The sequence below is a fragment of the Wasmannia auropunctata genome, unplaced genomic scaffold, assembly GCF_000956235.1.
Source record: "Wasmannia auropunctata unplaced genomic scaffold, wasmannia.A_1.0 LD335828.1, whole genome shotgun sequence".
NCBI lineage: Eukaryota > Metazoa > Arthropoda > Insecta > Hymenoptera > Formicidae > Wasmannia > Wasmannia auropunctata.
In genome coordinates, this window is record NW_012027062.1 from 469,046 (window position 1) to 493,469 (window position 24,424).

The following is a 24,424-nucleotide window of genomic DNA, read 5'->3' on the forward strand; positions in this document are numbered from 1 at the left end:
TTACTCTACACGATATGAGAATTTCAATAGGGTATTATATATAAGACACACCTATATGTACATGTATTTTATAATGAATACGGCGCAGCACGCGCGCTTAATTCTCTCCCGTATATATCAAATAACGCGCGTTTTTCATGCGTCCATTTAAAACTGACTGTTCGCGATGCAAATGGAGAACAAAAATTGTTGAACCAACGCGGGCCTCGCCGAGGCGCCGCGAAAGTTGGCAGCGGCGACCTCCCAGAGGATAGTAGGCATACAATATTTGAAACAGAAAACCATCGGGGGATGTTGCGCGGCGCGCGCTATGCAGCTATACGCTCTGAATGCATCAGCGTATGTCCCACAGCAGCCCAGACTACTATCAAGTATGTATGGAATGATATGATTTTCGTTTAATTAAAACTGTAATAACTGTTTCGCCCCCGCATTCCGCAACGCGCGGGCATTAAAATATATGGAGTGCCACGGCGCGCGCGGGTGCGCAACCCGTCACGACTCGAAACGAATGAGAAATAGGTACCTACGGAGGAAAAAAAAAGAAAAATACGCAGTCAAACAGAGAGAGAGAGAGAGAGAGAGAGAGAGAGAGAGAGAGAGGCAACGATAGAGATGGGATGAGAGAGACGGATGGAAGATAGAGAGTGGGAAGGACGACGATGACGAGAACAGGGGATGGAGAGCAGGATCTCCTACGCCATATCCCTCCCAGCGCGCGTATTGGTGACTGGGACGAAGCGTGTGCGTGGTCGGAAAAGCGCTACACGCTGGTAGCCCCGGAAAGAAAATCGCTCGCAGGCTATTTTCTGGAGGAATTTTTATTGGTACGCGCGCCATGTTGGCGGCGGCGGTGGGGTCGCCGCGGGCATCCCGGCGAACCCCGCGATTGGCCGTCGCCTGGGCGACGTACCCTCCGCCGGGCCAATCCAGCGCGTCCGCCAGGCACTTCGCACCCTCGCGTCGCCGGGGGTAGCGGCGATGACGGCGGTGGCGCGCGGGGGCAGAGATCGGGGGGATGCTGGGTGAGGTGCGGGTGGTGGCGACCGGTTACGAGCAACAAACCCCTACCACGAGCGACGACGACGGCCGAGAGGCAGGCAGGCAGGCAACCCCCTCGTACGCGTACTCTGCTCACTCACCCCCGCGCGGAGTCACCGGGATAACTGCATTTCGCGGACAGAATCCCACAAGAACTCACGGCGAGCGGTCGCCCCCTCTGACTCGCTCTCCGCTCTTGTCGTCTCCGAGTTTTCCCACCGCGTTGTCCTTCGCAGGAAGGAAGGAAAGAAGGAAGGAAGGAAGGACGGAAGGGCGCGTCGTGCACGTCGTCGTCTTCGTCGTCCTCGCCATCGCCGTCGGCGTCATCATCGTTTTCGTCCTCGTCGCCGTTACCGTCGTCGTCGTTCCGCGGTGCGCGCCATTTCCTCATACCGAGCCATTTCTCGCCAATTACTTCGATATTCGAATTTTCAAGGCCAGCTGATCGCGGACGCGCGTCGACAAAACGAACCCTGCCTCCCCCCCTCACCGGGGGTCCGCGCACCCTTCTAATTGGATCGACGAGATAATCAGATTTGAACCGCGGCCGAATTCCAGATTCGCGTCGATCACAGTGACTCGCATATTCTCCGCGATATACGAACCCTGGATTTGTTTTAATTAATCGTACGTACGTGTTTCGAGGAGCAATTATCGAAAGGACTTTCAAAATAACGGGCGATTAACAACGACGAAATCGAAGAAGAGAGCGTATCTTCAATTTTACACGTGTGTCTTCGAATTGGATTTTTTAAACTGAATAGTTCTTGAAGAGACCGACGCAGACATCTTCTAAAGGACATCACGAAGAGAATCGCGTTTCCAAGTGAAGACTCAAGAAATGCGTGTTTATTGAAAGTGCATCAGAACTGCAATTGTTTAAAAACCACATAGTTGAAATATATCCGGACTATTCATTGTTGATAAATAATCTTCGACGTAGATGTCCATTCTGTTAGATGCAAAATGGACCGCCAGTTGGATCTGGACTAAATTGTTACTAGCGGATAAGAATAATTGTTGTGAGAATCCATTGCTGCCTGTAAATTTTTACGAAGATTGATCCGTACCGTGTCGAAATTTATTTAATATTGATTATTAAATCTCTGAGGCATATATTTCTGATAATGGAGATCCACTGAGGTTGGACCAGCAGTGTGAAACACGGACTAATCTAAACGCTAAATCGATAAGCAATATTTTTCGTAATCATTCCAATCTGATTCCTTTAAAGTAATCGATGAGTGGCTGTTGCTTCGATATTTATCACACGATAACATTCAAGACAAGTATCGTTCAAACCAGGAAGAACTCTCTCAACGATTAGTGATATCGAAGGTGCATGACGTACAAGTGTTCCCAGAAGAATGTTCAAGGAGAAGGAGGTATCTAGAGTCGCCCAACCGGACTGTTCGTAAACGTATAAACGCAACCAGCGCAAACGAGCTGTATTCTTCCTTCTGGCGAATCGTTTTAATCCAGCCCGGAGGGTGAACTGTTTTAGATAATCGAAAAGGTGAACGGCAAGACGTCTTTTTTGCGACTCACACGGCCCAGCCCTTCGTTAAAGTCACCGTCGCCGCGGAAAGATAACGTATCTTTCGGACAATAGTCGAGGCTTTTGCTCGACGTTTTCTCGGTGCGCCGCCGGTGCTCGGGGGAGAATAACACAGTGCGTATCCGCAGGGCGGACGCGGCGCGCCCACATCGCAGACTCGCGTCGGAAGATGTCTTCGTAGGTGGCCGAGTGCTCACTCAGGTGTTATCAGCTACGCGCTACCTCGACCAGGTCACCCCGGCATCACCCTGGCTAACGACCTGTCCGGAGGTACCGGGGGTCCCGGTGCGGGCGGCGTCGGTTCCGTCGGTGGTACCTCCGTCGGCGGCGGCGGCGGCGGCGGCGGTGGCGGTGGCGGCTCGTCCCTGCCGACGACCGCCCTTAGCCTCGACCACCAGCAGTTCAACATATTCCCGGCGATCTTCAGCCGCCAGCTCAACTTCTCCGCGGCGGCGGCCGCCAATTGCGGCCAGAACAAGCTGATGGACGAGCTCAGGCCGAATCTGGGTCTGCTCGGCGTCGGCCTGGTCGAGAATGACAGCTTCCATCTGAATCACAATCAGGAGAAGAGGAAGTGCAGTAGCGCCAGCTCGAATGAGCAGGACTTCGGTCTGTACGGGGTGCATCAGGGCCTCGAGGCGAGCCCGCCGACGCCCGCCGCGACGCCCGGTAGAAGCAGCGTCGGGGCCACCACCACCGTCGGTGAGTATCGCGGATCATTTTACTCTCTCGAGAACTGTACTAAGTAGTTGTACCTTCTGCATTTTGCGTTATTATTTAAGCAGAAGTAGGTTGGCAAACAATAAGTTTACAATTTTATCTAATCATTCAATAATTCAAATACCGGGTATAATCAAATGTTGACTTTGAGTAGCAAACTCTTCCATTGCTAACTCCAAAATTGGAAATTGTAGCTTTAACTTCCTTTTTGTACAACTCATATTTCACACATTATTTATCGAAATACTTATTAGTTCCTTTTGTTTTTAGTCTACATGTAATTATAAGAGCAAAATTGTATTGAAATAATGTTCAAGCAATGTATATAGAGTTTTATTGTTGATAATCATATAATAACGCTTTATAATAAAAAGAAGTAAATTGTTTCGACACGCAAACGATCTTCTATAATTTAGAAAAGTAAGAAAAGAAGCGATAAAATTAATTTGGAATAATTCGACACACTTCCGTACTTAACTTATGGGGTATCGCGCTTTTGCACTGTCGTTAGGAAAGAAAATGGACATCGTGTCATCTCGAGATAGACGTATTTTCCGCTTGTTGAGCCTCGAGCACGCGTTCGCAGTGCAACACGACCGGCCCGAAGTGTTGACAATGGCTCGGGTGGACCAGACATATGGTGGTACCTGTTCTATGGACTATTATTATGTGCTAGTGGGGCTTAAGGGAGCTTAGCACTAGGAGGGTGCCGCTAATGGGGTGGGCTCGAAGCGTCGGACGTATAGCTTGAACGCGTGACGAGTTTCGCGCCCGGTTTCGACGATTCGAAAGACTACTCATCAAATCGGGATCGGATGAAAGGGCTCATCTCCGATTTCCTCTCGCTTCTGCCGATTATAACGAGTTGACACCCATATTTCATAACGTGTGCACATCGATACGTCCGAAATGTCGACTTGACTTGTAAAGCAAAATTGTCGCATCGTCTCAAAACAAATATAAAGTAGTACAATTGTCTTGTATACCGTGACTATAAGTTACTTTCAATTTTAATTAATTAGAATCACTCTGATATTAGACGCTCCTCGTTAATTTGTAAACGATTCAAAATTCGTTAAATCTTTTATAAAAAGAATAGGAGATTTCTACAAGACTGTTATTTTCATCGACTCTCCAAGTTGCTAACTAAATTATAATCATTTGCAATTGAATTATTAATCGATATATGCTATTTGTATTGGTATTCTTACCGCGTATCCTCATTTCTGTGCAAAGCATTCGATGAATACGGAGTTCAACAGGTCGGTTGCAACGGCGGTTGCTAAGGTTTTTTCGGCCTTATTATATCCGAAAATGAATTTCGCGCGGCGGTATTCCGATCCGCAAACGGCGATATCCTACGCTTCGTCGCACCCTTCAAGGTCAGGGTTCCCGGAAACGAAATGAGACTACCGCGGGATTCTCATGCAAATGAAAATCCGACAGCCGCTTCGCGACGAGAGGAAAAAGAGGTAGCGGAATAAAACGAGGACGGGGCGGCGGTGGAGGGAAAAATTAATGTCGTTAACCCCCTCGCGCGTTCTCCCGGGTATTAAAAGTACTCGAGCAACGGTCTTCTGGCGCGCGTTTTCCGTGTCCTCCTTAAAATAGGAGCGTTCACTTCCTGTCGAGTGACCCGTAACACCGTTGGCCTGCAATTGCAACTGCAACTTAGAGAAAAATGGATTCGTTTCGCGCGTTCAATTCCTTTGTACTAACAACTGTCGTCTATAATTTCTCGCCGTGTAGGAAAAACAAAATTTTTATTTTTAAATCAAAATTCTTGGAGGAGTGTCAGTGAAAGTTATCATTTACAGCTATATTTTTCAACTTTTAAAGTTTAATGTCTTGATAACTGAATTTGAAATTAAAACGTGGTTTTAAAGTACTTGAAATTAAATGAAGAGTGAAGTTTATTTATTTGCCTCCGCTTTCAAAGCTTAGAGAACTTTTTATGAAAAGAAATTCCTGCCCGTTTATAACTCGTAAGCAATAATGTTAAATATCTCGCTATTTTTTCAAGTCAATCGCAAGATACTTTGTGTGCATGAATTTTATTATACATATTTAAAATTTAATCACACATGCAATGACATACGAAGTCTAAAAGCATAGTTGAAGGCATAACTTCAAATATTTCGAAGAAGACTATCATTTGCCGCCATTTTTTCAATTTTTTATTAAATATTTTAATAATTACATATCGGGTGAAGCTATTATCTCGCGAATAATGTAAAACTGTGTATCTCTTGCAAGTAAACGGCATGCAAATCGATAATAATTGTTGTCTCGTGTTCTTTCAATCTTGTTCGCCAGATTGCAAACGTTAACTTTTAATGTACATACATTTGCGAGTTATATATCGTTTCATTGATAGAAAAGTGACAAGTAAAATAATTAGTATTTTCAGATAATTTTTTCAGATGATAAAAGAAAATCGATTCTAAAGTCCTTAGGATTGATTTCCTTTCATCTCAAAAATGCTAATCTTTTTACTTTTGTCGCTTTTCTATCAATGGTGCATGAACGTGGAGAAATTAAGATATTCCCAAGTGGATTTGCACAGTGAGAAAATCTCTCAATATTACCGATAAGCATCTAAATTAATCTAAATTTTGCAGAAGGGAAACATATCAACCATGTGTGCGTGCGCGCGTTATATTAAATTATAAAATCAATATATATGCATCGAATAAATTTTGGAAACGCGCATATCACTTTTGGCCGATAATGCGTCCTAATGTGACAGCAGATGCCGACGGATGGCAGCTGTAGGTCGGAGGCTACCGCGGTCCGCATTACCAGTAATCCTGTAAAACGTGTCGTTCGTCGCGCGTGTCAGATCTCACCGCGTTAAAATCACCGCTAATTACCCTCGGTCCCCCTGACCGTCTCCGAAATCTGCGGGGGCAGATGTTCGCCGCGCGGCGCGGCGCGGCGCCGCTCTGCGCCGCTCTGCGCCGTCCACAATGCACCCTCGCATCACGCTCCTTTTTCGACGGGTCTTTCTCGAGTGCCGCGCTCGTCGAGATTGTCGACGAACAGCTTGTAACTTCGCTCTTAACAAAGGGTTAACTCGGTTGCGAACGGCTGGACGGTTCGTGCCGTTTCGCTGACATTTTATTGTCTCTACTCGACTTTGCCCATCCCATCCCGATCTCGAGTTTGTTCTGAGAAATCGTATTGTGCACTTTTTGAAACATGCCGAGCACATTGAACTATTCTTTATTTGCGAATTCGTCAAATTGAAGGAAGAGAATCAAATTGTTATAGAAATAAAGAAAATAGTTTGCTGAGAGCTCCATATATTTGATTTTGAATTATTTTCTCAAGTGCTTGTATATTTAATTAAGATTGATAAAAACTCGAATTTAAATTTTTGAATTTTGACGTATAATTTTTACTTTTAATACTTTTTCTCTTTATTTAAAGAAGATTGTAAAATGTTTTTTTTTTACTGAATAATAATTAATACTTTTTCTCTTTATTTAAAGAAGATTGTAAAATGTTTTTTTTTTACTGAATAATATTTTTTTTCATCAAAAATAGATTTTTACGTTTGTAGTATCTATTTATTATTTACACTAAATATCGATAACATTAATGAAATACAAAGTATATATACGGACATTCTTTTCCTCTAAACTTCTTGCAGATAAATACAAATATTTTATGTATAAAATGAACTTTTCAAAACTATTATCTACAACATTTACAGAAAACTATTTTATATCAAGCTCTAATTATATATTACATATTTTATTTAATATGAATACTATAACGAGAATAGTTATTATGGTTTTCACAATAGCGATAACAGTAATCAAGTGATTATAATAATCTCTATTGTCCTTTTGACAAACATTCATATTTCGTTTTCGTAGCGTACTCGTTTTAACAAACGTAGTTTGCAAGGATATAATTTTTGAGCAGATTTTTGCATCAAAAGACGCAAAACTGACAACCGTAAATTGCCTATTTTCTGCAATCGCGAAAACTCCGTAATTGCATAAAAACGAATTGACATCCCGGATATATTGAAACAACAATACGCAAATATATTTTCACAAATTTAAATTTACGGTCCAATAATGAACTATTTGATTTTTTTATATTAAATTAACAAAATCAATATTTATGAGATCGTGTTGATAATAGTTGAAGAACGCTCGCAACAATATTTTATATTTTTGTTAAATATATTATCCACTTTTTATTAAAGTATTTTATATTACATTACGGAAAATATGCAAAAGAATAGGGAGAGAGAAACATACGTTGTCCTAAAGGTCGATATCCCATTGTCACACACCGTAGATTAACGGGAAAAATTAATTTCGACATCATAAAGATCACGAAAAACACTTTTTTGCCGATACCTTTTATGAGACATTAATTTTATTTCATATCATTTATGAAAATCTCGTTTCAATCTGTACCCGCGGCGCGAAAAAATTAGGATGAGCTTTTGATTACGTTAAAACGGGATATAATTTTAATGGAACAAAGTAATTCCAGTTCGCGTTATCATAACTTTCAGAATTTAATTACATATTATGTATCGAATACTTAGCAAAGTTCATTTCAATTTCTTAATTTTTTTAAATTCTTATCTTTATTTTCTCGTATTGTACTCGTATCGAATAAGTGTAGAAAAAAGGAGCTACAGTCTAAATTCTATTTTTTTATCTTTATATTATACATTTTACTTTATATTGAAGTACATCGGAAATTCGACATATTTTCCAAGTTGTAACGACGAATTTAATACTTAAAGTAGCAAATTTCGGAAATTAAACGTCTTAGAGGAATCTCTGACTAAAAAGAAAGTAGTATAAATAATAGAGGAAAAAAAACAGTGTGAGCAATATCGTAAAGCACAGGGGAGGAGGAGGGGGGGGGATATATAGTCGAAGAAGCGGGTCGCACGGGGCCCTTCGCCTTCTTCGCTGAACTTGACCGAGTTTCCCCCGTTCATCGGGTAACCGGGCAAGGTATGTAAAGTGGACAGCATTCATCCTTGAACATTGAATCAGCATGTAACATGATTAGGTCATTAACGCCCTAACCAAGTTAGCATAGTGCGAGGGACTTCGCTCGCCACGCTTACCCCGGGTCGGTGCGACCTGGTAGGTATCTACGTTCGTTCATAAAGCCAGCGTCGCGACGCCGCGCCGCGCCGCGCCGCACTGCGCGGACGACCAAGACGACGACGACGACAACGACGACGACGACGACGATGACGACGACGATGGCGGCGGCGGCGACGACGGCGGCCACGGAGGCTTCTCGCGTCGGAGGTCGAAAGTTCGGCGGATCGCGTCTTCCGTGGAATATCGAATTTTGCCCGGCGAATGAAAGGCGATACGGGAAATCGAGTTTCGGCCGTTTCGACGCCGTTTCGGCGCCCGTTCCTGACACCTTCGTCGTCTTTACCGGGCGGGACAATACGCGCGGGAGATCTGCGAAAGAGGGGTCCGCCGACTCCCTCCCACGCGTGAAAAGCGTTTACGTCCGAGCGTCGTTAACGGAGTTTGTTTATTACGTTGAGGCCTGGGAAAATGTCAGGTAACTCGGTTTGGCCGCGGGGGAAAAAAAAGGAATTCTCTCCCGTGCCGGTACCATTACACTTTCGCGGGGCACTTGTCGTGGATGATCGCCGAATTCACGTCAGGTTTGTTTACGAATTCGCGGATCTCCCGAGAATTCTTCTTATTTTGAAAAGCGTGCAATTGCCTAAAAGAAGAAGAATTTAGGCCTTTCTTTAGACTAGAGCAATCGCTTTCCGCATTATGCACGATAAATCATCTATAGAGTCATAGAGGGGAAGTTTTTTTTTATAATATAAATGAAATTATATACAACTTAACACGTTATTATTACGGCATCTAATCGACATGCAATTTTGCTACTCAATATATTATTTGACCCGCCACTAATACGCCATTAAAATAATTTCAAGCGCAATCGGCGGATAATTTAATTCGTGAAATGCGCGAAGTAATTACACACTCACACAAAATACAATTGTGCAATTCAATGTTAATGAAGTTGAAATTTATCTGACGTCATCGAGACATTATCACAATTTAACGTAAAACAACTACGACGGTGTAGTTCTCTCTCTCTTTTTTTTTTAAGTAACAGCCTTTTGAAGAGACAGTTGGGACAACAGTTTTATTGAATAGTTTCGTGAAAATGTTAAACTCGCTTTTCTCTTACTTCAGGAGCCGAAGGCGCTTTTAAGAAATTGAAGCCTGACCCTTGCGCCTCCAGCCCTCACATTGGTCACACACCTACCACAGCTAGCTGTCCAACACCCGCCCGACGGCGACACAGGACTACCTTCACTCAGGTTGGTACAGAAATGTTGCAAAATTCCTACCCGGTTTTTTTCTTGTTATTCTTGCGAGTAATCAAAGATGTCTTTCGCGGTATCTTTCTCTGGATATCTTCTTTCGTTGCAGCGAGATATCTTAGAAAAGCGTGTATGTTCCTCCGGAGAATGTACGGGCGTCGATCGATGACAGCATTTTGATTACTTTCAATCTTTCATACCGCGTTCAAATTTCCTGCCGGGTAGCTCAAATCGGCCTTTACCACGGCTTTTCAATTGTTTCGCAGGAGCAGCTGGCAGAATTGGAATCGGCGTTTGCAAAATCCCATTATCCGGACATATACTGCAGGGAGGAATTGGCGAGGACCACCAAATTGAACGAGGCCAGAATTCAGGTGAGTGCGCTAGTAAAGGAAAAACAAATCGCTCTTCCCCATCGTTTTTGACGTTTCGAACGAAAGATGGTTCTCGTGATTAGACTAATAATGAGCAATGTCTTTCATCCGTGTGTATTTTATAAAAAACTCTATCGTAAGTTTTTAATTTAAAAAATCCAAATGGATTCAATTAGTTATACACGGAAAGAACGATTTTGTTGAAAGGTCTAAAAATTTAGCTGAATATAAATCTGAAAATTAATTCTTATTGAATCCCCAAAAAATCTTGTTGGAATGTTAAAAATGATAAGTATTGCTATAAAACGTTTTGATGTTCTAGCAATTATTTTAACTTTCCCACAAAATTATTTTGATTATTGAACAAAATTATTTTCAGATCTGGATTCAGCAAAATTGTTCTTTCCGTGCACGAGTCACAATAGATTTTGGTACATTGTTGTTATATTACGAAATTTTTTGGATATTCTATTCATTATATAATGCTCGCGTCCAGAGTAAATTTTTAAAATTTCGTCACGAGAATTGTGTTTCGTCGGCCGACGTTTGGGCGACGCCGAAAAATTTGTAGACATACTTATCTGCTGCCTATCTTTTTGACTGTGACTCACTGCGTAATTGAATCAAAGACGCATGTGGGGCGACGAAATGAAATTACGGGCGCAAATGTCGGTCCAAGACACCCTATATTCTTTGAGGGTCGTGGAATTGATCAGAGGGGACGGAGAGGTTTTTCAATATACTTCTCAATATAGTATCTTATACCGAAGAATTTATGTAAACCGAACGATAAAATTTAGCGGTGTTTCTGGCTTCGATTGAGACAAAAAACATATTTCGAGTTTCATTATTTACATAATGTACATTTTTATAGAAAGAGAAAGGGTTGCGTATCACGGGGAATTATGGCATTCAAATATTTAATTCCTTCGACATGGAAAACGCGAATTCTACGACAGTGGTGCGGTTTGTGATGACATTAAGGACGGAGGATTTGGTAATGAGGTAGAAAGGGATCGTCGGGGAGGAATGGACGTGGATGCGGGTTGAGGGGGATGAGAGAGAGAGAGAGAGAAACAGAATGCGCGGGACGATGTCGGGGACTGGTTCGCGTATACATACATACGGGGCCCCGAATTCCGAGCCGAGAGCGGGTACATATTAAAACAGTCGCCGGTGCGTTGCGCTCTTTTGATATATAATGCAGCGGGGTGTTGTTTGAGTTAAAAGCCCGGGAACCGCCGCGACTTAACCCTGTTAAACTGCGATGCCAAGTAAAACGCGGTTTGCGCTCGTCGCTCGCCGGTTATAACCGATGCACAAAGTGTCCGCCGCCGAGGGCCGTTCGCCCGCGAGAGGAGCCGCGCAGCCCCGCGCGTCGGGGTGGTCCTGTACTCGTTTCGACCTCAAACGCGAGAAAGAGGGTAAATGGGAGAGGAAGAGAGAGAGTGAGTGAGAGAGAGAGGGCGGGGGAGAGGGAAGGGTAGGATTTCGCAGTTTTAAATGTCATTTCCAGTTGCTGGTTTTCCGACGCGCGGCTGCCCCAGAATCGGCCAATTATCTGTAACCTGCAAAGCGCGCGCCGTAATTAACGCTCGCGTCATCGCGGATTTCGACTACTTTCGGCAAACGACAGCTTCACCTCAAGCGGTGAGCTCGCTGTCTGTCTCTCTCTTTCTCTCTCTTTTGGTAGTTTCATGCCACTGGAAAATGCTCTCTTCGTTGATTTCTTATCCCGCCCGGTAAATTAACGTTCACCACTCCACTCCACTCGCATTCGTTTCTGAAATTCACGATATTCTGCGAGCTATAAATATCTGATATAAAACTTCGTTTAATTGCATAAATAATAAACGCGTTTTGTTTAATGATTATGTTAATGACTATCGGTGCATTAAATATCTAAAAAGGCATTTAAAATAGATTACGACTCGGTTGATTGCTCCGGTATATAACGCTAGAGCGAAATTAGTTCCTCGGTCTTAATTAGCTCTGCGCATCGCGCAGTTAAAAATCCCCGAAAATAGCGATCGGTTATTGCAAAATGGCGTTCGATTGTAATCCAATTCGGACACGTCAATTTCGATACGAGGTAATATCGATGAACCGCAATACAAGTAGTAGTATCCGATACTATACCCACGCCGAAATTTGGAGACTGCCTCCTATGCCACACGTTTCGTACACCACGCGGACGGGCGCGGAGAGCGAGCGAAAATTTCGTCGTCCCCTGGAGGAATCGAGGGGCCGGTTTAGGGTTTAGGAAAGGTATCCATCGCCGAAGACAGGGGTTCTCAGCGGAAGAAAAAGGCAGGATGGCGGCCGCGCAAGAAAAGGAGGGTTCTTGTCTCTCTCTCTCTCTCTCTCTCTCTCTCTCGCTCCTCCAGTGTTCTTTCCAGAACCCCTCCCTCCCTTCTTCCCTCCCCCCATCCTCTTCACCACCCCCCGCGTCCCAGCGCCATCTCGCCCTCGTCGTAGCTCGTCTCGTAGTGGAAGGAATAGCAAGCCCGGCAAGCCTGAGACGTTTCAGATCTATCTAGGGTGGAGAAAATTCAATTTAAAATGGCGGCTCAGATATAATGGCAGCCTCCGGTACAGCGTCACCCAACCCCCTGCGCGCCCAACTCATCTCAACTTTGCCACCCTCGTTCGCCGTCTATTTCTCTCTCGTCCTCGCCGCCTCCACGGCCCGTGTCGCTATCTTTGAGGAAACAGAATGCCGTGACTAGCGCGCGGTAGCTTTTAAAGGGACGAGCTCTCCTACATCCCAGCGAGCGTCGCCCGATTGGCGGTGCGCAGCTAAAAAATACATTGATCCGGAGACGCGCGTTGCCGCTCGTAACTTTTCTTTCGCGGGAGTCCGAATTCACGGCGCGAACGTGAGCGTTTTGAAAACTCGAGGCTCCCAACAGTCGGTTTCTTGTCGAATTATTGCAATAACATATAAATTATTCCCAATTGTGACGTATAATTCTAGACGATTGTGCGACTTTGAACAGCTGCGAAATATTTTAAATTAAACAAGAACATAGTCTACAGAACCTCCTCACGAAGTTGTACGTAATTTAAAAGTTTCTATGCAGATCGGTCTCTAATAGTGACGCAAATTTACTGCGCGATTTGCAATTTCTCTAAACGCGCAAACGCGTATTAGTGCACGTTGAATGAGCGTTTTCCAGGCGAAACACGGTACACCTTGCGCGGGATCGTTTCCGTCCATTTATGTCATTTCGAGTGAGGTTTGCAGGAAACTTGGTAGGAAGACGTAATGTGCTGCTCCGTATACTCACACACAGGCATGCAAATAAATTTGATAGCAGGATAAAGGAGGGCAAAACTCGGTCGGAACGAATGTTTTCCATGAGTGCTTGACTAATGCAAATAAAAATAGATTAGTTATGGTTGCACTAAATTATTTTTCTGAATTTTTTTCTAAGCAATATTACTTCCCGTTAATTTGTTAAGTAGATTTATTTTAACAGAATTTTCGATTAAAATATTTATTTTTTATAAAAGAAAGCGTCGTACGTATTAATTAAATTTATATATATATATATATACCTATATATAAAACGGCACAGTATCATCCATCGTCAAGGTCGTTGTTATAATATATGCTGAGGGGTTGCGAAAGTACTTGTGACGGTAATGATAATAATAGTAAAAAAATCAAGTAACACCCGATGGTAAGAGAATAATTCTCGAATCACCGCACAAGAAATCCCATTACGCCGAGGAAAAAGAAAGGAGAAGCCCGAGCTCCGCGATATTGAGTTAGCCGAGTTTTCATTCGACCTTTTTACTTCGATTCGACTTCCGATCGAAGCCTACCTACCGGTCGTTTTACGAGAAAATCGGCTTCCTATTTGACAGGAAACAAGGAAATTTCTGGGAGTAGCAAAAATAGCTGGCTAGAGTACCATGCCCCTCGGCTCTTTACTTTCTGCGCTTATGAACGGTAATGTTTACGACAAATTATTAATAATTCTACGTGTTTAACTTTCGCTAAGCTTAATGTATAGACACAACTTCCTTATTAGTCTGATTTCAATATAAGGAAATCAAATAAATCAAATTCCTTAATTTGAAGATGAAAGAGTTTAAATAGAAAAATGTGTAACTTACTCTCTAAATTTTCTGGAGTGACTTTTCACTCTTTTGGAGTGAATTTCAAACTCCAAAAGAGTGAAAATACTGCCACTCAAATTGCCGAGTGGCAGTAGTTTCAATCTTTTGGAGTGAGATTTACTCCAGAAAATTTAGAGAGTAAATTAATGTAACAATATATGAAAGCGTAAAAGACAACGTTCTCTTAAATTAAAGATGTTCAATAATCCATTTCTTCATATATAATTATGCTTGGGATTACAAAATACGAAATTAGTTGTAATTTGCTGTAATTAATTGCCACTGTTCAACAAAAAATGATTTTTTTTAATTACAACAAGACTAGTCATTTTCCGTAGTTTTTTTTGGACGTTAAATTCGGATGTAGAATTGCCCTGTCACGTCACAATTTTGAGAATTTTGGTAAAGTTAAAGTTGCAAAAAGGGGCTATTTTTACATATTTTGTCATATTATAATTCTGAAATGCGAAAAATGTTCTGGAGAAGTGTTTTTGCAATCAAAATTAAATATGTTGCTAAGACTTTCAACCCTCAAAAGAAATTTTTTGTGTCCATTATAGTTAACAAGTTATTCATTGTAAAATATAAGGGCCATTTCGGAAAAGTTATGAATTAGATTATTGGCAATTTACCAAACAGCAATTTCAATTTTGTTTATCTCAATTTAATTGTTTTTTAAATCACTGAATACAAATGTCAAAATTGACAAATTCCAAATAGCGAAGAGTTGAAAGTCCTAACAACGTACTTAATTTTGATTGCAAGAACACTTCTCTAGCACGTCGCATTTCGAAGTTATAATATGATAAAATGTGAAAATAACCCATTTTTACCTGCAAATTTTTCAAAATTGTGACGCGAAAGAGCAATTCTACAACCGAATTCGGATTTAACGTCAAAAAAACTAAACGGAAAATGACTTGTCTTGTTACGGTGTTTTTTTTTGTTGAAATCAAAATTCTTGTTTCTATATATTGTGTATTGTGTTCTGCACATATGCAGAACACAGTACAATATATTGTACTTTTTATTATATTTTAGCGAGCCAATATGCTTATCTGTTGTGATAAGAATAGTTTGAGATTCTATTGGTATGATGCTCGAATAGAATATTATTCGTTATGTTTCTCTAAAGAAGCCGCAGTCTCAAATGGTTGAATCACATTGTCAGTTCTGAATTGTTAACTACATATTCGATTGTCGTACATGGTAATTAGCCTGGCTCATAGCTTTCCGAAATAAATGCGCGAGTAGTACCTATATATATCCTTATATCACACAAATATTACGCTCTTCTCATCTTTTTCCGACGAAAAAGCCATTACCGGGAATGTATCCATTTTCCCGGGTTAGTATGTGGGTTAGCTATCAGAGTGCAGTATTCTCTCAGGCATACGGGGGAGGATAGTTTTCTCGGTCGCGGTCCTCAAAGTAGCAGACATTTTGAGCCGCGCGCACCCCCGTGGGACAGCCATCTCGCTCCTCCGCGTCCTCTCTCTTTCCCTATCCGGACTCTATCTTTCTCTATGAGCGAAACGTGGGCGGGAGGAGAAGAGAGCGCGCGCGGTTATTGAATTACGAACTCTTAGCTTTCCAGTTCTTGCAGAGTGCGCGCCTTAAGGGACGCGGGCGCGCTCGCTCGCGCGCGCAAGTATGTTCTCGAAAAGCTCTTCTAGGGAAAAAGCGAATAAAAGGAATCGCCCTTTTACCGGATCTCTTCGGGCAACCTGTTCTACCAGCCCCGTAAATGCGTACGGTATGTACAGGGCGTACCAGCGTTTGGCGGAAAGCGGATGGCGCTGTCGAAAATTCGGAGTTCGGTATTGATTTAACGAGAAATACTGATTGTGAGTAGAAAAACAGAGTTCGAAATGAATTATTGAGATAGAGTCCACTTCCAGGAATATTATATGCTTCCAGGAATTTATCTTTATAGTTTTTTTTATATCTCTCTGAAGTTTAATTCAAGCGAGAAGTATTATATCCTGTTTTCGAGGACTTATAGTCGTAGCGCTAGCAGCCAAAGATATATCAACATTTTGTCACTTTTGCATTTGCGACAATTGCAAATTTCAAACTGTCTGTCCAGTTTCCACCAATTCCCGAACGCTCTATACGTATATACATATTTATAAGACTATTCACAACCATATTCTCGATAGTGAAGATGCGCTTCGTTTTAGGGGAACATGCGGTATCGGGCTAAACGAAGCGTAGACAATGTCATTTGCATACGCACGGCGGAAAGCGCGTGCACAAGCACGTACACGAAAAATTTCCCGAGGTAAATTACGTACGGGGGAATGGAGTTCTTATCGTGAGTTTTCTGCGAAAACTGTTTCGAGAGAGTTATTCACGTACATTCAATAGATACAAAAAATGTAATAAAATCTAATAGTTCAAAAAAGGTACAATTTAATTATATAAAAAATGCTGAACATTTATCACAGGTTTTTTTTATAAATGTAGTATTTTTTTTATAAATATAGTTGTAAAATATTATTTTATTCTATATTTATGTAATTTTTTATCTTTATCACGGTCGAACATGTTACGGGTACTCTACGCTCTTAAAAAAGCATCATATATGTTATTTGGTATTGATATCGTATTTTCTGCATACGCACGTATTTAGAGCTAGCAGCTTCGGCTGGTATACACGGACGGAGGTAATGCCAGATTATTCGAAAGCCGAGCGTGTTTTATGCAATTGCAAATCGTCCCGCGGCGTGAATTCCAATGCGGATTGAGATTGATTATGCGACTTGCCTCGCACGTACCGCGATTTCCATACATGTGAGTTAGAACGATGCACGCTCGTCATATGAAAATGTTAATCAAGCCCTTTGTTAAGAGTCTTCAAATGTGCTACCACCTTCGAAACCACATGTACCAGTCTCTCGTTTCCCTCCCTCCCTCCCTCCCTCTACCGTCGCGCGCGTGGTTACCGCGAATATTTCTTTCGCTTTACTTGCAAATTTATGTAACGCCGTTAAAAAGAAATATCAAACTCGGTAATGCCTATAATTCCGCTGTAATCCACGGCCACTGAGCTACCCAGCGATCCCTTTCGCGAGACGCGGGATCTTAAATTCAACTTCAGAATTAATATTCCGATTATCATCGCGTTTCGATAATCGCCTCGATTCTCTATAATATTTCATATCCGACCCGGGTTCTCTCTGTCTCTCTCGGCTAAGTAATCCCGGATTCCAGCCAATTTCACGGCAAGAACTTAATCTAAATAAGACTCCACTACTTCGCTTGGCCGTGTGTCCAGATATTTCTTATACTGTAAAACTTTATTTCGTCGCAATCTTTTACGTAAAATCGCCAATCTTTCGTGATTGAAATATGTGAATTTATTACATCATTCTTACTCCGTTTTGGGTGAATCTCGCGATATTGAATGTACATATCTATATACGTAACGTGAAATCAATTGTCATATTTGGGGTTTTTGATTCTGTATCGCAAAGGGAGCCTGAAAACGTGTTGCTCTATATATTCGTTTAAATAGTCAAATCGCGAAGTGCATATATTCTTCAAAACAACCATTCTATTTTATAGTAACATTTAATATCGAAATCGCTCGCTGATCTCGCGACTTGCGATTCCACCCAACTTGGCGGCAAGAAGACAATCTAAATAAAATTCAATTGTAACTACGCGAAATTACTTGCCTAACTTGTTCGGCTCTCAATACCATACCTATACACATCTATTTGTCATCCACCTAACAGTCTAGCCAATTTAATGGAATAATAATTAGTTTTTTTTTTTAGAGTACATCTTATTAAAACGTATCTCGCGTGCGTAAAGTAAGTGACGTTCCCGCTAAATTAAGCAGTTCTTTTACGTTTCTCCATTAAAAATTGCAGATTAACATTCGTACAAAGGCTGACGTCAAGAAGCACGGTAAAGCGCTGTAATATATGCGATCATTGACGGAAATAATTCCACCGCTGATGAACTATTAATTTCTTGTGTAGGCGTTGATCTCTTCGGCGTGGGTTGACGCGAGATAGATCTTGACGTAGGTGACGACCTTTATCTGACGCCGTCTGACGTTGGACTAATTAATAGATTAGCATAAGGATTACTTTATAATTAATTGAAATGATTGATTAAAATGATTATAAAATTCCTTTTTATGTTACGAGAGATCTAAAGTTCTCATCGAGAGATATAAAACGTTTGGAAGAATGCTTGAAATAATTAAACATGTTTTCATCAAAATGGAGTTTCACCGATTAGAAATATTTGCCTGCGACTAAATAATGAGATAGAGAGAGAGAGCGAGAGAGAGAGAGAGAGAGAGAGAGAGAGAGAGAGAGAGAGAGAGAGAGAGAGAGAGAGAGAGAGAGATAATAACTTTCGAGGCGAAGTTTATGGTGCGTTATTAAGTGAGTAACGAAGAGATTAAAAAATAATAAAAAATAAGCGAAATTGTTGACTTCGATAAATAATAAACGAAGCAAGATGATCGTTTGCGTCCTTATAATGAAAATCCGTTTCTTCTCGGCAGATACACAGCGAATTTTTTTCCCCTCCGTACTCGGTTTTTAATACGAGAACATCGCTGCGGATATTTCACGAGGTACTCTTCGGAAGCGCCATGCTTCCACACAAAGAGTGATAGAGCCGAGAAGAGAGCGAAGCAGGAAGATACAGACAGCGTAGGAGAGAAAAAGAGAGAGAAATATATATATGTATATATATATATATATATAGAAGGAGAGTTTGAGAGAGAACGGACCCGTTCGAGCCACCCTGGTTCGTGTCACCCACTTCTGCGGCGATGAGAGAGGGTGTACAGTAGAAATGTCGATAAAACGTGTCGGCCAATGAGCGAGCCCGATGTGACGTCACCGCCGCGGCATCGGCCAATCGGGTGGCGCTGGTGACGTCACCGGTGAGGGTGGAAACAACCCAACTCCGACCCGGGACGAGAAGCCGCAGGCTTTTCTCTTTCTGGGGGGGCCGCTGGAAAGAGGGGTCGGTCGGCAGGGCGGGGCGCGAGAGTGGAGATTGTCGAGGGGGGTTACAGGAGGGAGGGAGGAGGGAAGGAGAGAGGAGAACGGATGAGGGGGTGGCCAAGGGGGAGGGAGGGGTGAGGGTGCGGAAACGCGCGCCGGTGTGGATGCCGGGGTGAGTCGCCGGTGGCGGCTCAGGCAAGCCCCAATATGGGTTTACTAATCCCGCGAAACAATGGAAATTGCCCGATGCAAAATGGCGATAGGTAAACCGCTCTGGGTTGCCGGGTGAGGCTGGGGGGTAAACTTAGGATCCCGTTCGGGTAAAAGAAAAAAAGAGAAGAGGGTGCTTTTTCGGCCCAAGAGGTTTGTGTCCCTTCTTTGATCGACGAGGACCGTTAACTCGATGCCCTCCAATACTTCGTGCGTCTGTACTATACACCATTTTGTTAGCTTCTTGGTCGCCATTTTGCTACGAACGTATAAAACAATTACTTTTACGATTGGCTCTGTATACGTTAAAAGTTTTACGGACTAATACGTTTCGCTTGAACATATAATCATATTTTTAAGAAGACAGAAAATAAGAGAGAAGATTATTTGTTTTAGAGCTAAAGGTGACGTTTTAGAGCTGTAAAGGTGAATTTGTAAGCGCAAGATCGAAGAACCTTGACATGCTTCAGTTCAATCAAATTCTATCTCCAATTCTAATCTGAACTATTTACATTGGCGGGACCAGAAAGATTAATGCATAGGTTCCTACCATTTCAAGCTAGACTATTCTAAGCTCTAATAAAATTTAGCTACAATAGACGCTACAAATAAAATGTATACATTGCGAAAAGAATAAAAGTATGATTATTCTCCCTCGCAGATTGTTTGTGTAATATGAATTTACATTGTTTCACCAGATATTAATATATAGGTACTTAGAAACTTAATAGCAATTAATGTCCGGCCATTATGTTTAATAATTAAAACATGATACGAGCTTCGTTTGTGCTATTACTGCATCGCAAACGATATTGTACATCGCGCAGAGATCGAAATGATTATCTAATAATTGTATCGCATCGCTTAAACATCGCTATCGCGTCCGTTTGTTTACGCCATTCCGTCTCTCTTCGTAGGTTTGGTTCCAGAACAGAAGAGCGAAATACCGGAAGCAGGAGAAGCAGCTGCAGAAAGCTCTGACACCAATTCCCGCCTGCCAAGGTGCCATGATGAGGAATATCTATCCTGGTGCTAGCAGAGGTTATCAACCCTACCCCCATCCTCACAACAGCATAAATGGCATAAATCGTTATCCCCAGGTGAGGCTCCCTTACGACGCGCAGGACGCTTCCGAAATTTCATTATTATCGATACCCGCCGCTTTGCACGCTCACCAATGCACTCAGCGCGAAGACACGTCTCCGATAATGGCAAGTAAATAATATAAACAAGAATTACAATTATGTCATTCTGGAGGTGTACATCAGACTTATTTCGTTACATAGATCTTCGTATGAAGTATGTACACACGTGGAAGAAAAAAAATTTTTTTAAGTTTGAGCGTAAAGAGAGATCGTTTCAAATGTCATCCAAATTTCGCGTGTTATTTAACGTGTAATTATTAATGTTATTTTATGCTATTTTAATTTAATGTTATTATTCTATTTATACTTTTCTTTCAAAAAAATGATTTAATAAAGAAATAATTTTCTCGAAAAGTGGCTCGCGATCAACGTGTCGTTTGACAGAAGCGCAGTTATGCAGCAGCAGGAAATTAAAAGATTTCGGGGGGCAATCGTAGATTCGGTCGTCGTTTCGTAGGTTCCACATATCGGGAATGAATTCGATGCGTTTCTCGTTAATGATTTTAACCGAGGTATTAAATTGGAGTGCACCTGAGCGTACGTCCGGCGCATCGCTATCGGTCGATATAGCTAAATTGCATTTCGGCTGATTAGTTGGGTCGGCCGGATTACCGAATGCCTACCGCTTTAATTGAGCCGATAATTCGCAAGCGTGTTTCGGTTTTCCGACCCTCGAAAAAAAAGAAAAATGCTTTATATCAGTTCATCCTTCAGCTCCGAAGTTCGAGCCGTGAATATCTTGTGAAATTCTAAGATGGCAATTTATAACATTTTTCTGCCGCGCAACACGTCCGTTATATACCTATATTCATTTTTCCTATTGAAGGTTTCAAACATCTAATAATAATGCCTCAGCAATGCTAAATTGTCTGAAGCAAGAAAAACTAACGCACATAATGATTAATCTATATAATTAATAATTCCATAATTAATAATTATTGCTCAATAATCGGTAACGATATAAACAACGACGGAAAGTGTCGGGTAAAGTAAATTTTATCGTTGCGCATTTTTTTATGGTTTAGACGATCCTCTCGCTCCTATCCTCGTCGGGAATTGTACTTAATAATCGTGATATCACCGTAGAATCACGTAACACGTTGGAAAATTGATTACGGCCAGGAAATAGATACCGCGACGCATTATTAATTTCCATCAGTGTCCCGAACGTGTTACACGGTTAATTTTTATAATGAAACCACCCGTCGCATTCGATTTCGCGTTTGCCACCGTCGACGAGTGGAAATACGTAAGAGCGGTTTCTAGCCGATAATTATGTTTCACACACGTTAATTACCGCATTACTTTCCTCTCGTTGTTCCAGCTCGGCCGCTCAAACCGCGCGGGTAACTCCGTAATTTCATTGATATATCGCGGAATCCGTTTTTCCCTCGTTTCGCTCATTTTACGCTCGCGGAAATTAATTACACGTATAACATTAACACCGCGCGTCTATCTTCTCCCCCTCTCACCGCCCCCTTCTTCCTTCTTAAACGCGGAGGATTTTATACACAGCGTGCAATTAATATACTACCCGGATTAGAAGGAATCGCGTATCGCGGTAAATCTCCAGAATCGCGGAGATCGGAGTAACGATGTCGTTAATCGTGACGTACGAATGTTTCAGATGGGCACGACGTCTTACCCGAGCATGACCCAGCCGTTCTCCATGTCGCATTCAGCGTCGAATATGTCGGCCGTCACCGGCATGCGACAAGATGCAATGGGTGAGTCATAAATAATGCAACGCCAGCGCTTTGGGTGTGCGTAAAATGTGTACGGCGATGAATGGCTCGTGAGCGCGGTTGCGCTCTCATTTGGGTCAAGGATTATGCAAATGTCCTTAATCCCACAAATATCCTTGATATCCTCGCGTTCGTGGGTAACGGATTTCACTTTTTCACGCGAAGCATCGATCGTTGGTTCCTCGCGTCGCGTTTCGAACGCGATCCCAATCGCGCGGCTCTTAATTATTTAGTGTTCTTAATGGATATAGATAATTGATTATTTTATAACGCGGCCTATTTGTCTAATGAACGATTTCCTAAACTAAACTGCGAGAATCGCTTTAAATAAAAATTCAATTGGAAAGATGTATACATATAATTGTGCGTGTCAAGCTCGCGCTACAGTAAGTAGGAGCTATAATTTTTGTCGGAAGTAAACGAAAGGATGTCAATTTACGTAATACCCTATACCATATTTTAAATATTAAGATTTAGGAAAGGACAACATTTCGTCAAATCAATATGAAGTATTTGACAATTGTAACATTTAATACTATAATAATTAAATATTATTTAACAATTATAACATCTGATTTGGTAAGAATACACGGAAAGAACAATTTTGTTGAAAGGTCTAAAAATTTTGCTAAATACAGATCTGAAGATAATTTTTTGTTGAATTATCAAAATAATTTGTTGGAATGTTAAATTTGTTGGAATAATAAGCATTGCTATAAAACATTTTGATATTCTAGCAATCATTTTGACTTTCGCACAAAATTATTTTGATTATTGAACAAAAATTATTTTCAAATCTGGATTCAGCAAAATTGTTCTTTCCGTGTATGATTTAGAATATAATGTAGGATATTATAAAAATTGACTTGCTTTGCGTTAATTAAGAATTATTAGTCCCAGAATTGTCCCGATTGTACAATACGTATTTCACTCGATCGTTGTCTTTCGACCAACGCGTCAATTTATCCCCCCGCGAGATCACGCGAACGTGGAACGGAGACGTAAACTAATTTCTTCGGCCTCGCTCGGCCTCGTTCTCTTGTCCAGCGTCTTCACGACGACTTTCCGTGCCGTTCCCGGGCGCTGACCCGGCGTTATCGAATGACTCCGCAAAAATCCGGAGCGGAAATGGCGCGAATCCGACCCGTGCCCGTGCACGAGAGCGAGAGAGCTCTCCGCGCGCTCTCTGGTCCCCGCCTGCAGCCTCCAAGACGCTCTCTCCATTTCCGCCCCAGCGCCGTCTTACACCATTTCCGGCGCGAGATGGAATATCGCTTTTAAATCGAATCAAGACTATTCGCGAATTGCCTCACCCGTCAGGGGGAGGGGAGATGCGAGCGAGCGACTGCTGTACGAGTGCGCGGCCTCGCACCGCGCTCTCGCAATCCCGCCGCTTCTCCTTAACGACTTAACGCCTCTCTCTTTAACGTCTTAATGCGATAGCAAATCGACCGATTAGCGGAGACTCGATAAAGCACCGCGGAAAGTCGGTTAAATCGAATCACTCCGGGATTCTTTCGGAATAGAAAAGAAATCCCGCTTCTCCGCGCCGAATGACGTCCGACTTTGACTTGTCAGGGAAATTGGTAAGCGCCGCGTGGGTGTTTCAATTAAAGCTAACGTTAATGACGTTCCCGGTCCCGTTACTATGCTGCCGTTAAAAAATAAACATGTGTAATTCGAAGAGAAAGAAAGATATGGAGAGAGAGAAAAACTGTCAAAATTTGCAGCTTAATTCAAGCTGACGCAATCTCGAAATACACGCGCGCGCGCGCGCGCGCGTGTGGTTCGTCTAAAAATCTCGTCTTTTTTTTCCCATTTCAGGAATGTCAGCGGAGGACGAGTGGTACAACAAGAGCATCTCGGCCCTGAGAATGAACACAGCCCACCACCCGAATCTGGCCGCGCCGATGTTACAGTACCAGACATAATTGTAAACGGAGGCGAGAGGGCGACTCGAGGATCTCGTCAGGAGTCCGATGGCGTACCTATGATCGAGGATCGAGCCAATCCGATGGCGATCGATGGAAGAAAATCGAGAGAGAGAAAGAGAGAGAGAGAGAGAGATGTGACGAGCTCGATGAAGCCCGATCGACGTTTTGCCATTTTGCAGAAGAATGAAGAAAAAGAAAAGAAAGGAAGGAAAACAGAACCGTGGATCGATTT

At 42.3% G+C, this 24,424-nt stretch overlaps 2 protein-coding genes across 2 annotated transcripts in view; one reads left to right on the top strand and one right to left on the bottom strand.

Annotated features, from left to right (window-relative positions):
• LOC105455888 (multiple coagulation factor deficiency protein 2 homolog) overlaps nucleotides 1-24,424 on the bottom strand; it is a 51,214-nt gene that overhangs the window by 23,088 nt on the left and 3,702 nt on the right. The gene's annotated exons all lie outside the window — the stretch shown is intronic.
• LOC105455887 (homeobox protein prophet of Pit-1) lies at nucleotides 3,067-24,304 on the top strand. The gene is made up of 6 exons (XM_011699569.1): nucleotides 3,067-3,301; nucleotides 9,547-9,674; nucleotides 9,944-10,051; nucleotides 20,286-20,468; nucleotides 22,141-22,240; nucleotides 24,083-24,304. The coding sequence occupies exons 1-6, from the start codon at nucleotides 3,082-3,084 to the stop codon at nucleotides 24,187-24,189; spliced, it is 846 nt and encodes a 281-aa protein (XP_011697871.1). The 5' UTR covers nucleotides 3,067-3,081; the 3' UTR covers nucleotides 24,190-24,304.

What these genes read in the sequence shown, in the direction of transcription:
- LOC105455887 (XM_011699569.1), top strand. Translation starts at nt 3,082, where the DNA reads ATGGACGAGCTCAGGCCGAATCTGGGTCTGCTCGGCGTCGGCCTGGTC. An exon ending in CGGGGCCACCACCACCGTCG is followed by an intron (nt 3,302 to 9,546) that starts GTGAGTATCGCG and finishes CTCTTACTTCAG; the next exon opens with GAGCCGAAGGCGCTTTTAAG. An exon ending in GCATAAATCGTTATCCCCAG is followed by an intron (nt 20,469 to 22,140) that starts GTGAGGCTCCCT and finishes CGAATGTTTCAG; the next exon opens with ATGGGCACGACGTCTTACCC.